This window comes from Acinonyx jubatus, chromosome A2 (genome assembly GCF_027475565.1).
Source record: "Acinonyx jubatus isolate Ajub_Pintada_27869175 chromosome A2, VMU_Ajub_asm_v1.0, whole genome shotgun sequence".
NCBI lineage: Eukaryota > Metazoa > Chordata > Mammalia > Carnivora > Felidae > Acinonyx > Acinonyx jubatus.
Genome location: NC_069383.1, coordinates 140,586,369 through 140,601,064, shown reverse-complemented (window position 1 = coordinate 140,601,064; position 14,696 = coordinate 140,586,369). Strand labels below are relative to the sequence as shown.

General features: G+C 36.7%; 1 protein-coding gene across 7 annotated transcripts in view; it reads right to left on the bottom strand.

The window, feature by feature from the left end:
• The window catches only part of DNAH12 (dynein axonemal heavy chain 12), a 210,157-nt gene that overhangs the window by 132,955 nt on the left and 62,506 nt on the right, over nt 1-14,696 (bottom strand). For all 7 annotated transcript variants that reach the window (XR_008297110.1, XM_053219197.1, XM_053219193.1 and 4 more), the window contains 7 exons: nt 12,889-13,041; nt 12,134-12,373; nt 11,545-11,790; nt 10,873-10,992; nt 4,346-4,455; nt 1,453-1,636; nt 1,187-1,327 (listed from right to left, as the gene is read on the bottom strand). Coding sequence is in view for 6 of the 7 variants with exons in the window: in XM_053219197.1 (XP_053075172.1) it covers nt 1,187-1,327; nt 1,453-1,636; nt 4,346-4,455; nt 10,873-10,992; nt 11,545-11,790; nt 12,134-12,373; nt 12,889-13,041 (1,194 nt within the window). In the remaining variant the exon portion in view is untranslated. The remainder of the gene's footprint in view (nt 1-1,186; nt 1,328-1,452; nt 1,637-4,345; nt 4,456-10,872; nt 10,993-11,544; nt 11,791-12,133; nt 12,374-12,888; nt 13,042-14,696) is intronic.

The window sequence follows — 14,696 nt, the reverse complement described above, 5'->3', positions numbered from 1 at the left end:
TTAAATTAATTTGCTTACTTAGTAGTGTGGTTATTTCATGTAAGTATGAAAATAAGTTGTGATATATGCAGTGGAATACCAATACAGATATAAAAAGAATAAATAAGTAAAATGGAAGTGCAACACCATGAATATCACAGATGCCACATTGACCACAAGAAGGAAAATACTCAGGAGTATGATTCCATATACATGAAGTTCAAGAACCAGCAAAACTAATTTATCACAGTAGAAGAAAGAATAGCAATTGCCCCAGTGGGGAGGGTATACTGATTCAGAAGGAATCAGTGAGTGTAGCTTGTAGAGTGAAAGAAATTTTATGCATCTTTATTTAAATGATGGTTATGTGAATGCACAAGTTTTAAAAAAAAGCACAGAATCTAAACTTAAAATTAGTCACATTTTATAATTTACATATGGTCTCTCATAGAAGACTTCTATTTTCTGGTTCTTTTGTATATTTCACAGCTTCTTAGGTAATGCAACACATACAAGTACTGAAGCATTGAATGTTTTCTTTTTTTTTAAATGTTTATTTATTTTTAAGAGAGAGAGAGCACGTGCGCAAGGGAGAGGGGGAGAGAGAGAGAGAGAGAGGAGAAAGAAAATCTGAAGCAGGTTCCAGGCTCTAGATGTCAGCACAGAGAGCCTGATGCAGGGCTTGAACCAATGAACTGCGAGATCATGACCTGAGCTGAAGTGGGAAGCTTAACTGACTGAGCCACCCAGGTGCCCCGCATTCAATGTTTTCAAAATGGAATAAGGCCCTTTTATTTTCTCCTAAAATATTAAAGTTCTATAAGAAACCATAAGACAGGAGTCACTTAACAACCTAACACCTACTACAATACCACACCTTCCTGTTAACACAATGGTTTTAATATACTTTTATTCTATAAAAAAAAAGTAAGCAGAGAATTTATTATAGCATAGTTTTCATTTAAAAGATAATCTATAAACTTACTACACTTGCTGCACCCTTTGCTTTAAATATATAGTCCTAGTCAATTAGTTGTTGAACACATAACATTGCTTAAGCATATTTACATGTATTTTGTTTTATAACTGGCAAAAAAAATCATTTTACGTTAAATCTACCATTTTAACCCTTCTTAAGTTTACAGCTCAGTAGTGTTTGGTATATTCATATTGTGTATCAGTTTTGCTTTTAATCAGGAGGATTTACCTTTTTATTATCATCCAATACTGTGTTCATGCTCTCTATCCACAAAGTGTCAATGGGACCATCGAATACAACCCATTTCCGGTCAGGTGTTTCTGATAAGGCAAATTCTCTAAAAGTGTTGGCCACAATACCATCAGTCCACTGGGGAAGAAAAAGAGAGTTGGGAAGCTTTCTTTATAAGACTATAAAGTGATCATGTAAAAACATTTCAAATTTCGTGGTTTAAAGCACACTGTCAATAAGAGAATATTTATACTGTAGATTACCTCATGAGACACTGGGTCAAACTGTCCAAAAAGTTGACCCATAGTAATGGATTTGGGGTTTACAGTCCTATAAATAACCTTTTCTTCCTCTCCATAGCCACGTTCATTCATAAGAGTTAGAGTATCAGCCAGCATATGCAGAACTTTTGTCTTAGCAGCAAAAGGCTCTCCTACCAACATAAAACTACAAAGGAAAAGAATTATACAATATGATTCTAAAAAAATAATGGTAAATTATTTTCCTGTTTTACTGGTATTTATAATTTTTGAAATTCTATTAATTTTTCTCAGACACAAGAATACATTTAACTTCTGAACTGGTTGATTTCTAAGATTCTCTTCATTAATACCACTACCTACAAAAGAGAATAAAAAAATGTCCAAATGAAAATGAAAACTTAATTATACACTCTTAAAATTAAAAAAATAAAATAAAATAAAGACTTTGGGCCTCCCAAGAAGAGAAATGGGAAAGATTGCCCTTCCTGAAGTCTTTACTTACTATGGTAATTACTTTTTGCTCTTTGCCAAATACTTCTGAATCTCCTCTCTCCCAGCACATAGTAGGATTCCTCGCCCTCTTGTTGAAATACTAGGTGACTAATGAGTACCAAGTGGAAACACGGGTGTTACTTCCTAGCAGGAAGGGTATAGATCATTGCCTGCAACGGAGCCTACAGAGCTCTCTTCTTACAGGGCTTTTCCCTCTAGCACAGCTGTGACCATCATGTTGAGATGGTGGATGCTCCAATAGCCTGGGACCCTGAGTAATTATGATGAGCAGATACTTCCTGTTAACCCGGGGTGGACACAGCATGAATGGGAAATAAACCTTTGTTTGTTTGTTTGTTTGTTTAAGTCACTAAGATTTGGGTTAGTGACTGATCGTTTCTAAAGAATAATCTAGCCCATCCTTACTGGAGAGAAATTAGTTCCCAGAAGGGGGTAAAGTATTCTTAAGACTTAAATATGTGGTAATGACTTAGAGGCCAGGTTGTTGGTGGCAAATTAACCATTATTACAGGCTAAAAAAAGATTGGCAATTAATGTTAGGCAATGATGCAACATTTGGCAAATTTGTTCATTGAGATAACTTGGAAAACAGATAATATACATAATGAAATTGTCATTTTAGGAAAAAGGGTAGTAAACAGATGATTATTAATATATGATGGCAGCTGATGGCTGCATTTAACAAAGAACTACAGGAGAGAAATGAGCCCAGAAAAAAAAATAGCCAGTTTGAAAGTTGGAATGAAAGAACAGAGGGAGTCCAGAAATTCAGGAACCTATAAGCAACTTATTCTTATTCCCAACTGGTAAATAAAGATAATTTGAGACAGCCTTTGAACAACAAAAATCTACTCAGCCTGGGAACAAGGATCACATTAAGGGTAGGGCCATTGTATCACTTTATTAAAATCTATGAAAGATTAATATAGTTCCCAGTAATCATTTCACGAGGATAAAATAATTCAGGAAAAATAGATTAAGTTTGTGGCCTTCCCAATTAAGCCTGATCAATTCAACGATACTGCAAGGAAATTTATAAAGGTATGACTTAGTAAGGACTGTAGTTGTAGCTACTGGCACAGAGAGCTGCCTGGAATCAAATAAGTTTACCAAGTTTTTGAGGGAGTTTACTGACAAACCATGAGTCTAGACTAAAACATGTGAATGTTCAAGACTTAAAAATGATCCTCACGTATTAGATGCATAAGGGTTGATTGTATTAGTTCCTGTATTTTTTTTTTTTTAGTTTTTCAATTCCATCTATTTTTGTCTACATTTGAAAATTTACACAATGTGAAGCTGTTTAATTTTTTTTATCCTGCCTTTAAAAAAAATCATAACTTTTGAGACCTCAACTTTCGATAGGCAGGAAGCAGGCTAAAAACATTTCTCAGCTCCCAAAGACATATTCTCTATTGTCTACTTTACATGTGACTTTACAGGGAAAAAAATGAAGATGGAAAGCTCTCTCAAGAAAGTTGAACAAAGGTCCACAGAGAACAATTAACAGGAAAGACCCTTCCAGGGAGCAAAACCATGCAAAAGTAGATCCAGGTTTTAGGGGATCTAAAGTTTATACAGTTAGTGGAGTGGGCTCTCCAAGGAAAAAATTATATATGTAACTACTGATGCAAAATGTCCACAGCCACTTTAATGACACCCTATATAATAAAGCATGTATATCAAATGATTATGACTCCTTGGAAAGCCCTCTACAAGTGAAAGAACCTGAGGTTTAAATGATCAGTTTCGTAGTCAATGTATCTCTGGAACTGGGGCTCCTCACATGCCCAGCTGGGTTTCAGGACTGCTACCCACAATTGCTGAACTGTCTCCAGTTCTTCAACTTCTGGCTGGTAGTGTTTGCTCCAATAACCTGTTCTGGGAAGCCCACTATTATAATGAAGACTGGTGTGTGGAGGGCAGATAACTTGTCTTTCTACTTTGTAGGTCTTTGGATCATGAGGAACAACTTCCAAATCTAATATAGAAACCATCATGCATCACCTAGACAGCCTGAACTTTGAGTATGGTTCATTGACTAGAACTTTTAAATTGTATTCCTGGGAAGGGAAGAGTGTGTTTTATGTGCACGAAGGAGAGTAAATAACACATTTGATGACCAAAAGGGCAAATTGTGGTGGTCATTAGTGCTACATCACTGAATGAGGACGCCTTACCAATCAATCCATGTTGGATGGGCAGCATGAGACGGAAATAAACCTTTGTTTTTAAGGGATGGGAAATGGAGGATGGGGCTCTTTGTCTCTTAGCCTACCTGAGTAGCTGAATCTTATAGTTAACAAATTGTAGTTGTTTTAATAGTTTAATTTGAAAACAGCATCTAACCATGGCAGACAATGATAATCTATAATCTTACCCATGTCTAACAATCATCATTTCATATGTCTGAATCATTTTTTCAAGAAAAAATTTAACTGGCTGAAGATTATGTACTTTGCAGGCTTCATGAGCACATTCCAAAAATTCCTAAAGTAAAAGAAAAATGGAATGAATTCTTATAAAATGGTATTACAAATGATATCCATGTCTTATAAATGTAGACTTTTCATTTTAAAATAAAAAATTGTATCTTTTTATATTGATAAATTATTTCTTAAAGTTTTATTTTTAAAGCTGAATGTTTTAATTAAAAGGAAGAACAAATAGAATTAAATTACTTTAAAAATATTATTATTCCCTATTATAAATTAATGATCATAGCACCATAGCATTGGGTGCAGGCTGCATGGAAACAACTCCTTTTATTTTTATTTTTTAAAACTTTTAATGTTCATTTATTTTTGAGAGAGACAGAGCATGAGCAGGGGAAGGGAAGAGAGAGAGGGAGACACAGAATCTGAAGCAGGCTCCAGGTTCCAAGCTGTCAGCACAGAGTGCGTTGTGGGGCTCAAACTTGCAGACTGCAAGATCATGACCTGAGCCAAAGTCAGACGCTCAACCTACTGAGCCACCCAGGAGCCCTAGAAACAACTCTTTTTAATAGGGTTTTCGAGAATTTCACCTTTGGTTAGGATACAGAAGGACATGCCAAACAATCCTTCACACTATCGTAACTAGAAATAAACAGAGTTTAAAAAAATCAAAAAATTTTAAAAATACAGGAGTGCTTTGGATACAAATATGTCTAATGGAACTAAAGTTCAGAAAAGGATAAGCCTTTCTAGGTGAGCACAAATAAACAGCTAATTCAGCCTGGGGGAGGATTTTCTAGGTATGAACAGAGGTGGCCATATCTCAAAATGCTGCTAGAGGGAGGGCCCTGTAATACAGTAGGACAATTCTCACTCTAAAGACTTTTGAGGGGTGCCTGGGTGGCTCAGTCGGTTAAGCGTCTGACGTCAGCTCGGGTCACTGATCTCACGGTTTGTGAGTTTGAGCCCCATATAGGGCTCTGTGCTGACAGCTCGGAGCCTGGAGCCTGCTTCAGATTCTGTGTGTCCCTTTCTCTCTGCTCCTCCCCTGCTCACGTTCTGTCTCTCTCTCCTACAAAAATAAATAAACATTCAAAAAAAATTTATAGACTTTTGAAACTAGAGGTAAACTAAAGCTTGATAATGCTGCAATAAAACTGTGGCTTGGGTCAATTCTCAACTGAATTGATCACCACTCACTCTAGCTATCTAACAAAGGATAAACATAGTTTTTCTACAAAACACCATACCGCTTTAGTCTCTACAATTATTTTATACATAGCTTTTAACATAAAATCAAACTTTACAAGTCATGAGAGAGAATAGCTGAAGATCAAGAGGAAAAAAATAGAAAATAAACTCCCAGATGACCCAGATGTCATAATTAGTAGACAAGAACATTAAAATAATGTCCTCTCTCCTTGCTCCTCCCCTGCTGGTGTGTGTGCATGCTCTCTCAAAAATAAATAAACTGTAAAAAAAAAAATAAAGAATAAAGTTTTTATATTGTTTCTGAAATGGTAAAATACAAACCTAAGGTAAACTGTAATAATTCAAGGATGTATATTATATCCTGTGGAGTAACCACTGAAGTAAAACTAAAAATTCAACAGAGAAGAATAATGGAGAAATAGACATTATCTGAAACCCAAAAGAAGTCAGTAAAGGAAAAATAAAGGAATATTATACATATTAAAAAGCAGTATGACATAGTTTCGAGTTTTTTTGTTTTTGTTTTTCCCTTTGGCCCTGGGCCCCTTGGCTCATCTGTAGGTGCACTGAGCCACTTGGCCACACACCTCCCAGCACTGACTCTTAGTAGTATTTTTCAAGCTGAAAGTTGTAGGTCCATGGATTTGTTGCTATATTCATAGAAGTACAGGAATTTTCCATGACAATGTTACAATTTTTGTATTTTTATTCTGATTTTTAAAAATAATATTAGCATACCCTGAATCATCTTGTTTATTACCCGTAGTATAATATAACAATATATATGGTCTTTATTCCCAGTTCCTGGCACAGAGCTCCTATAACCCTGAAAATTTCATGAGTGATAGGAGTGTCTTCGTTATTCTTAATGAGCCCTTGTCAATCACATCCAAGTTTATGCTGATGAAGTGACTTAGAGTGGGGACCTGAGATAGCCTCGGGATGGGACTGGTGGCAAGAAAGACCCAGTGATTATAGGGTTGGAACTTTCAGCCTTTGGTGAAGGCATTGGGTGGTGGGGAGGGAGGGACAGGGTGGAAGATTGAGCTCTGTAAAAACTCTGACACAATGAGATTCAGAGAGCTTCTGGTTTGGTGGCACATCAAAATGCAGGGAGAATGACATACCTTGAAGCATGCTGCCACCCACTATATCACCGTATCTATACATCTCTTCCATTTGGTCCTTCCTGAGTTGTATCCTTTATATCTTTTTTTTTTTTTTAAGAGAGAAAGAGAGTACTAGACTGGGGAAGAAGAGCAGAGAGAGAGACAGAGAGACAGAGAGAGAGAGAGAGAGAATCTTAAGCAGGCTCCCCCCTGCTCAGAGCAGAGCTCGATGCAGGCACGACCCTGGGATCATTATATGATAGGAAAAGATAGGGTAAAATAGGCAGAGAGAGAAAGGTTATGACCTGGGGTCCCTGGATGGGTAAAACATATTTTTAATTTTTTTAACATTTATTTATTTTTAAGAGACAGAGCAGAAGGGGGAGAGGGGCAGAGAGAGGGGGAGACACAGAATCTGAAGCAGGCTCCAGGCTCTGAGCTGTCAGCACAGAGCTCAACACAGGGCTCAAGCCCACGAACTGTGAGATCATGACCTGAGCTGAAGCCAGAAGCCCAACCAATGAGCCACCCAGGCGTCCCAAAAACACATTATTTTAAAACAATGCTGGGAACGTCTGACCATGAGCAAACTCCTTCAGGGGTAAGGTTCTAGGGTTCCTCTTACGAATTTAACGAGAGCACCTACTACCCCTCACATGTTTCCCTCAGGAATGTGACAAAAGAACTAACTAAAAGTTAGTAGCAGACTATAAAACGTAAGGCCCATAAGGAACTGGTTTGGCCATAGATCATCCCTCATACAATGGAAACCAACCATTGAAAAGGAATGACTAGACATTTAGAGTTACCTAGCTAATAAGGGTAAGACCTAAGAAGGGACAAGGGGGAAGATAAGGAGCTGACCAAAACCCTATAAAACTAAGTCCCTTGCCTACAGTCCACAAGCTTTCACTTTCAAATGCCCCCTCTCTGTAATGAGAGCTTTCATACTATTCTTACTTTCTGATCTTATACTCCAATAAACTTTTGCCTGCTGCTCATTTTATTCTGTGTCCACCTCTTAATTCTTTGAAGCAGCGAGACAATGAATCCGGGGTACTGAGGTGAAAATTCCTGCAACAAAGACCTGAGTTGAAAATCAAGAGTCAGACCCTTAACCAACTGAGCCATTCAGGCACCCCTCCCCACTTTTTAAAGTAGCTTCCGCACCCAACACGGGGCTTGGACTCACAATCCTGAGACCAAGACTCACATGGTTAACTGCCTGAGCCAACCAGGCACCCCCCCTGAGTTGTATCCTTTATAATAAACCAGTAAACATTAATAATAAACTGTGTTCCTGAGTTCTGAGAGCTGTTCTAACAAATTATCAAAGCTGGGTGGGGAGGTTGTGGAAAGTCCAGCCAGTCAGCAGTACAGGTGACCAGAGACTCAAGACTGTCTGAAGTGAGGGGAAGTCTTGTAGGACAGAGCCCTTAATCTGTGGAGTCTGACCAGGTAGCTAGTGTCAGAATTGAACTGTTGATCAACCAGTTGGTGTCCAGAGAAAGAGAATTGGTTTTTGGCTTTGGAAAACACCCTAGAATCACATTAATCTGATATTGCCATAGAATGTAGATTAGTATTTGAGTTTGAATGTTTAAAATAAAAAGGCTAAAAGAGTAAATGATGCCTTTAAACCAAGTGACGCCTTAATGATATAATAGCTCAAGCAAATTGAAACTTTTATAGTAATATCAATAGGAAGAGGGGGTGGAAGAATTGAATCATCAAATGGTAAAAGGTAGTTTATATATGCTGAACTCAAAAAGTCTTCACTATACATTTTATCATTTAAATTGCCATAAAGTGACATTTAATTTCAGCCACACATCCTCTATCTCATTAAGATTGTTTTGTTTGTAATTTTAAATTTTATTTTGATTTTGGCACAAAAATAGACATATAGATCAATGGAACAAAATAGAAAACCCCAAAGTAAACCCATAATTATATAGGCAATTAACGTCCTTCAACAAAGGAGGCAAAGATATGCAATAGGAAAACGTATCTTCAACAAATGGTGCTGGGAAAACTGGACAGCTACCTGCAAAAGAATGAAACCGTGCCACTTTCTTACACCACACCCAAAAATAAACTCAAAATGAATTAAAGACCTAAATGTGAGGCCTGAAACATAAAAATCCCAGAGGAGAGCACAGGCAGTAATGTCTCACATCAGCCAAAGTGACTTTTTCTAGATATGTCTGAGGCAAGGGCAATAAAAGCAAAAATAAACTATTGGGAAATCTTCAAAATAAAAAGCACAACAGAGGAAACAATCAACAAAACCAAAAGGCAACCTACTGAATGGGAGGAGATATTTGCAAATGACATATTTGATAAAGGATTAGTATCCAAAATATATAAAGCAACTACAAAACTCAACACCCAAAACACAAATAATCCAGTGAAGAAATGGGCAGAAGACATGAATAGACATTTCTCCAAAGAAGACATCCAGATGGCCAACAGACACATGAAAAGATGCTCAACATCACTCATCAGGGAAATACAAATCAAAACTACAGTGAGATATCACCTCAGACCTGTTGGAATGACTAAAATCAAAAACAGAAGAAACAAGAAGTATTGGTGAAGATGTGGAGAAAAGGAACCGTGTTGTACTGTTGGTGGGAATGCAAACTGGTGCAGCCGCTCTGGAAAACACTATGGAGTTTCCTCAAAAAGTTAAAAATTGAGTTACCCTATAATCTAGCAATTGCACTTTGGGGTATTTACTCAAAGAATACAAAAACATTAACTCAAAGGGATATATGCACCCCTATTTTTATTGCAGTATTAATGACAGCCAAATTATGGAAGCAGCCCAAATGTCCACAGATAGAGGAATGGATAAAGGTGTGGTATATACACACAATGCAATATTATTCAGCCATAAAAAGGAATGAAATCTTGCCATTTGCAACAACATGGATGGAGCTAGAGAGTATAATGCTAAGTGAAATAAATCAGTCAAAGAAAGCCAAATAATACCTTATGATTGTACTCATATGTGGAATTTAAGAAATAAATGAACAAGGGCAAAAAGAGAGAAAGAGAGAGAAAAAACAAACAAGAAACAGACTCTAGAGAACAAACGAAAAGTTACCAGAGGGGAGGTGGGTGAAATAGGTGATGGGGGTTAAAGAGTACGCTTATCATGATGGGCACTGAGTGATATGTAGAACTGTTGAATCACTATATTGTACACTAATATTATACTATAAGCTAACCATTTTGGAATTAAAAAACTTAATTAAAAATTTGTATCTTGACTTTCCATAATAATAGCTATTAAATAGCAGACACTTCTTATGTGTATACATATGTATATATATGCACATTATAATGTCTATAATTTAGAAGAAATTGGAAATACACATGGTTTGTTTCCTTTAATTTTTTTTTTTAACATTTACTTATTTTTGAGAGACAGAGAGAAGCAGAGCATGAGCAGGGGAGGGGGAGAGAGAGAGAGACACACAGAATCCGAAGGAGGCTCCAGGCTCTGAGCTGTTTGTTAGCACAGAGCCCGACGTGGGGCCCAAACTCACAAACCGCAAGACCATGACTTGAGCCAAAGTCAGACCAACCCACTGAGCTCAACCCACTGAGCCACCCAGAAGCCCCTACTTTAAAAATAAAAAAAGTCAGAGGGCAACTGACTGTCTCAGTCAGTGGAGCATGCAACTCTTGATCTCAGGGTTGTGAGTGTGAGCCCCATGTGGCAGGTAGACATTACTTAAAAATAAAATCTTAAAAAAAAAAAAGTCAGCCTATTACTTAAATTTGAAAAATCCTTATGTTAAATACAGGATGTTTTGCCACTTGCAATTTCCCATCTTTTCTACCTGCCAAAGTACACAATAGCATTATAGTATACATTGTAGACTTATTATAAATCACAAGATAGGAAATCAAAGAGTACTCCTTCTCTTAGAAAGAACATTATCTTTGATCTGAATCTTGTTGACATTGGTATCATACAACAGAAGACACTAAATTTTATTCATTCTCATTGATGAAAGTGGCCGAAGTAGGGGTTTATCCTCCAAATAGAATAATTCCACTTATTTGAAACTTTGGAAATGACTGAGTGATCAGATAAATTTATTTGCAAAATAAGTCATTCTCACAGGTTTACTTACATGATAGTCAGCTTCAGGAAGTTTAATACCAGGAAACAGATCACTAGTTATTCCATTAAATAAGGGGACATCATGTGATAGAAACTTCGGTTCATTTACATCCTTAATTGATCGAAGAAGCTAAAATCATCCAAATAGTGCAATAGAAGTTAATTGTCCTTATTCCTCACCCTCCCCACCACCAAAAGTCAAAGTTCCTTTCACATTCATCTATGGAATCCCCCTACTAAAACACCAACTTTATATTCATATAAAGTATAATGAATAACATAACCCCAAACTATTATTTCAACCTCACATAAAAAGGCTCAAAGCAGGGGCGCCTGGGTAGCTCAGTCGGTTAAGTGTCCGACTTTGGCTCAGGTCATGATCTCACAGTCCATGAGTTCGAGCCCGCGTCGGGCTCTGTGCTGACAGCTCAGAGCCTGGAGCCTGTTTCACATTCTGTGTCTCCCTCTCTCTCTGACCCTCCCCCGTTCATGCTCTGTCTCTCTCTGTCTCAAAAATAAATAAATATTTTTTTTTAATTTAAAAAAAAAAGCTCAAAGCAACAACTTTCTTATTTGCCTATTTATAGCTCCAGATCAACCTTCCTAAAATCAAAACAAAACAAAACAAAACAAAAAAAGATCTTCTACTGAAGCTTTCACGGTGTATATATTTAATACTTACAAGTATATCTTCATTTTCATTTGGAAATTTTAGTTTAAGGTTTCCAGCAGCCACTAAAACCGCTTTTACTGCTCGCATTCCATAGTCGTAATGAAACTGTGAGGAGAGCTGCTCTGAGCAAAGCCTGTAGGTCATCACGATCTTCACGGACAGAGGTTTTGCATTCAAAAATCCATAGGAGTAGAGGGAGATTTCTGCTATGAGGGCATAGTTTGGAACCATCATAGCCACTGTTCTAAAAAGAACCTGAAGTATATAATGAACGAAATATATTATTTTTTAAAGGAAACCATTTTTTTTAAAAGATGAGCACAAGCACCCCAATAGAATGCAGTGATATTCATGTTTATTCCCCCAATGCAACAAGATTTCACTATCTCTGTGGTTTTCTTTTCCTCAGTAGTGTTCTAATGGTTTCACATACTTTAATATGTGTTAGACACCCAAAAAATGTTTTTAGAGGTTTACCTTACAGCTATTGTAAGAGGCAAAGGGGAGATTTACAAATACATGTGGGAAAATCACACCATTTTGAGTGGATTATGCTGTTATTTTTGATTAACAAATTTATATTCTTATAAAATATTACCTTAAGATTGTCTGGCAATTCAGAACGTCCTGCATAGCCAGGATTCATCGTGATAGCTACAAAACAGTTTGGATTGAGCTTAAGTTCTGTCCCTTCAAAAATAAACACATCCAGTTTCTGTTGAATGGCTCTCTGAATGCAAAGGATCTGTTGAGCTACCACTGACAACACTTCCAACTCAATTCGATTAAATTCATCAAAGCAAGCCCAAGCACCAGAAGAAGCCAATCCTTTAAAAAACTAAGGACAAGAAAAAAGGAGATGAGTTTTCATATGACGGGGCATCATCTGTTAAACAAATATTTAATCTTTTAAGTCAAAACTGAAAATGAAGACTAATGATCCCTTCAGATAAAAAGAACGTCTTATAGAGGGCAGAGGGGTTTGTGGGAGGGGCGATGGGCTAAATGGGTAAGGGACTTTAAGGAAGACACTTGGGATGAGCACTGGGTGTTATACATAGAGGATGAATCACTGGAATCTACTCCTGAATTCATTGTTGTGCTATATGGTAACTTGGATGTAAATTTAAAAATTAATTAACTAATTAATTTTTAAAATTTACTGGTCACAATTTTTATTTTTCTAAAAATAAATAAATAAATAAATAAAACCCTTAAAAAAAAAAAAGAATGTGTTTACCTCTATAACTGAAGTTCAAGCAATGCATAAACCATATTCACATAATGTTTAAATGTTCAGTTTATCCAGTTGGACATAGCTATAGATTTGTAACATTTAATATGAAACTTTACCTTTCCCATGGCTAGATAATCTAGCCCATCTGAACAGTTGAACACCACACATTGGACAGCAAGAGCTTTAGCCAAGTCCTTGGTAGTTTCAGTTTTTCCTGTGCCTGCTGGCCCCTCTGGAGCTCCTCCAAGGTTTAAATAGAAGGCACCTATCTGAAAAGAAACATACATTGTGAAAGAAATCCTTGCATAACTGGACAAAAAAAAATAACTATATAATAGACGATTGCTTAGAAAATGGATTGAGTCTTATTTGTGTAGCCTCAAAGAGGCACTAATACAATCATACTGTTCAGTTAATTTTTACTATGCAATTTTTCAGCTGCATAAGGAAAAAGCAGTTCCAGAAAAAGTAAAAATGTATCAAAATCTCCTTGTATTATAGTATGCCATGGGTATCCCATTTGCCTTTAAAAACAAAAAGAATCTAGCCTTGAGGTATTAACATTTGGTCAGAAAGGTTTAACTAGAGATTGTTGTGGAGATCATTAATAACAATCTCCATGGCTAGCTGCCAAAAGTCAACACCTGAAAATGAGTGTTGTAAATGGGAGCCCATCAATTGGAAGAGACACAATACCTGTCATATAACTTTGTCTATAATTCACCCTGGCTATGGCATTTCACTCTTGGTAAGTTCTCCACTTTCTCCATTCCTACAACACTGTTTTGTACTTCTCTTACCAGTAGGATCACTGTCTACCTTGCCTTACATTAATTTTGTACGTTGTTTTTTTTCTCCCAATTAGTCTTTAAGCCCCTTAAGAACAATATCAGCAGTAACTGAATTCTTCTTGAATTCTTCCCCAAAAGGACTACAACAATGGTTGGAAATTTTTAGAAGCATATAAATTATAGTCAACTCCAACTATGGGGTTTATTTCAAGAAAACTAGTATAAGAGTTTGTAAAATTTAACTCCTTTAAAAAAAAATAGGGTTAAAGGACTAAAGCTGTACATATGAGGAGGTAAGGGATATGTGGGAACTCTCTGTACTTTCTTTTGCTGTACTAATTTTGCTATGAAACTGAAACTTCTCTAAAAAGAAAGATCTGTTAAAAAACAATTTAAGGGGCTCCTGGGTGTCTCGGTTGGTTAAGCATCTGACTTTGGCTCAGGTCATGATCTCACAGTCCATAAGTTCAAGCCTGACATCGGGCTCTGTGCTGATAGCTCACAGCCTGGAGCCTGCTTCAGATTCTGTTTCCCTCTCTCTCTGCCCCTCCCCGGCTTGCACTCTCTCTCTCTCTCAAAAATAAACATTTTTTAAAAATTAATAATTTAATAATAAAATAAAAATAAAATTTTTGATTAAATAAAGGCTATATCAATATTTTACCCACCTTAAGTTTGTAATAAATGCTATACCATTAACGTCCATTAACTTGATTGCTGGAAACCTCAGGTTTTTCCTTCATTATTTCAAGAAAATGCTTACAAATTTTTCAATGTCTAATGTTATATACAAATTTAATGGGATTCTGATCTTACAACTGGAAGCTGTGAGCTTCCACAAATATTCACAGCTTCTGATTTCACCAAGGTCCCGCATAGGACACAGAAGATTGAGATTCATTTACACAACAAATATTTAGGGATTGACCATGTACTTGTTCACTACTAGAGTAGAAACCAAGACAGACATGGTCCCTGCCCTCAAGCAGCTTTCCAAGAAAATAGGTGGTTTGGTGGAATATTGTATCATAGCTGCATTGGCAGCCTTTACCAGCCATTGTCTCTATCTTTCAATTGCTGAATCAGCTACAAATAGCTCACAACTGTCCTTTTCTCCTGAAAATTGCCCTTGA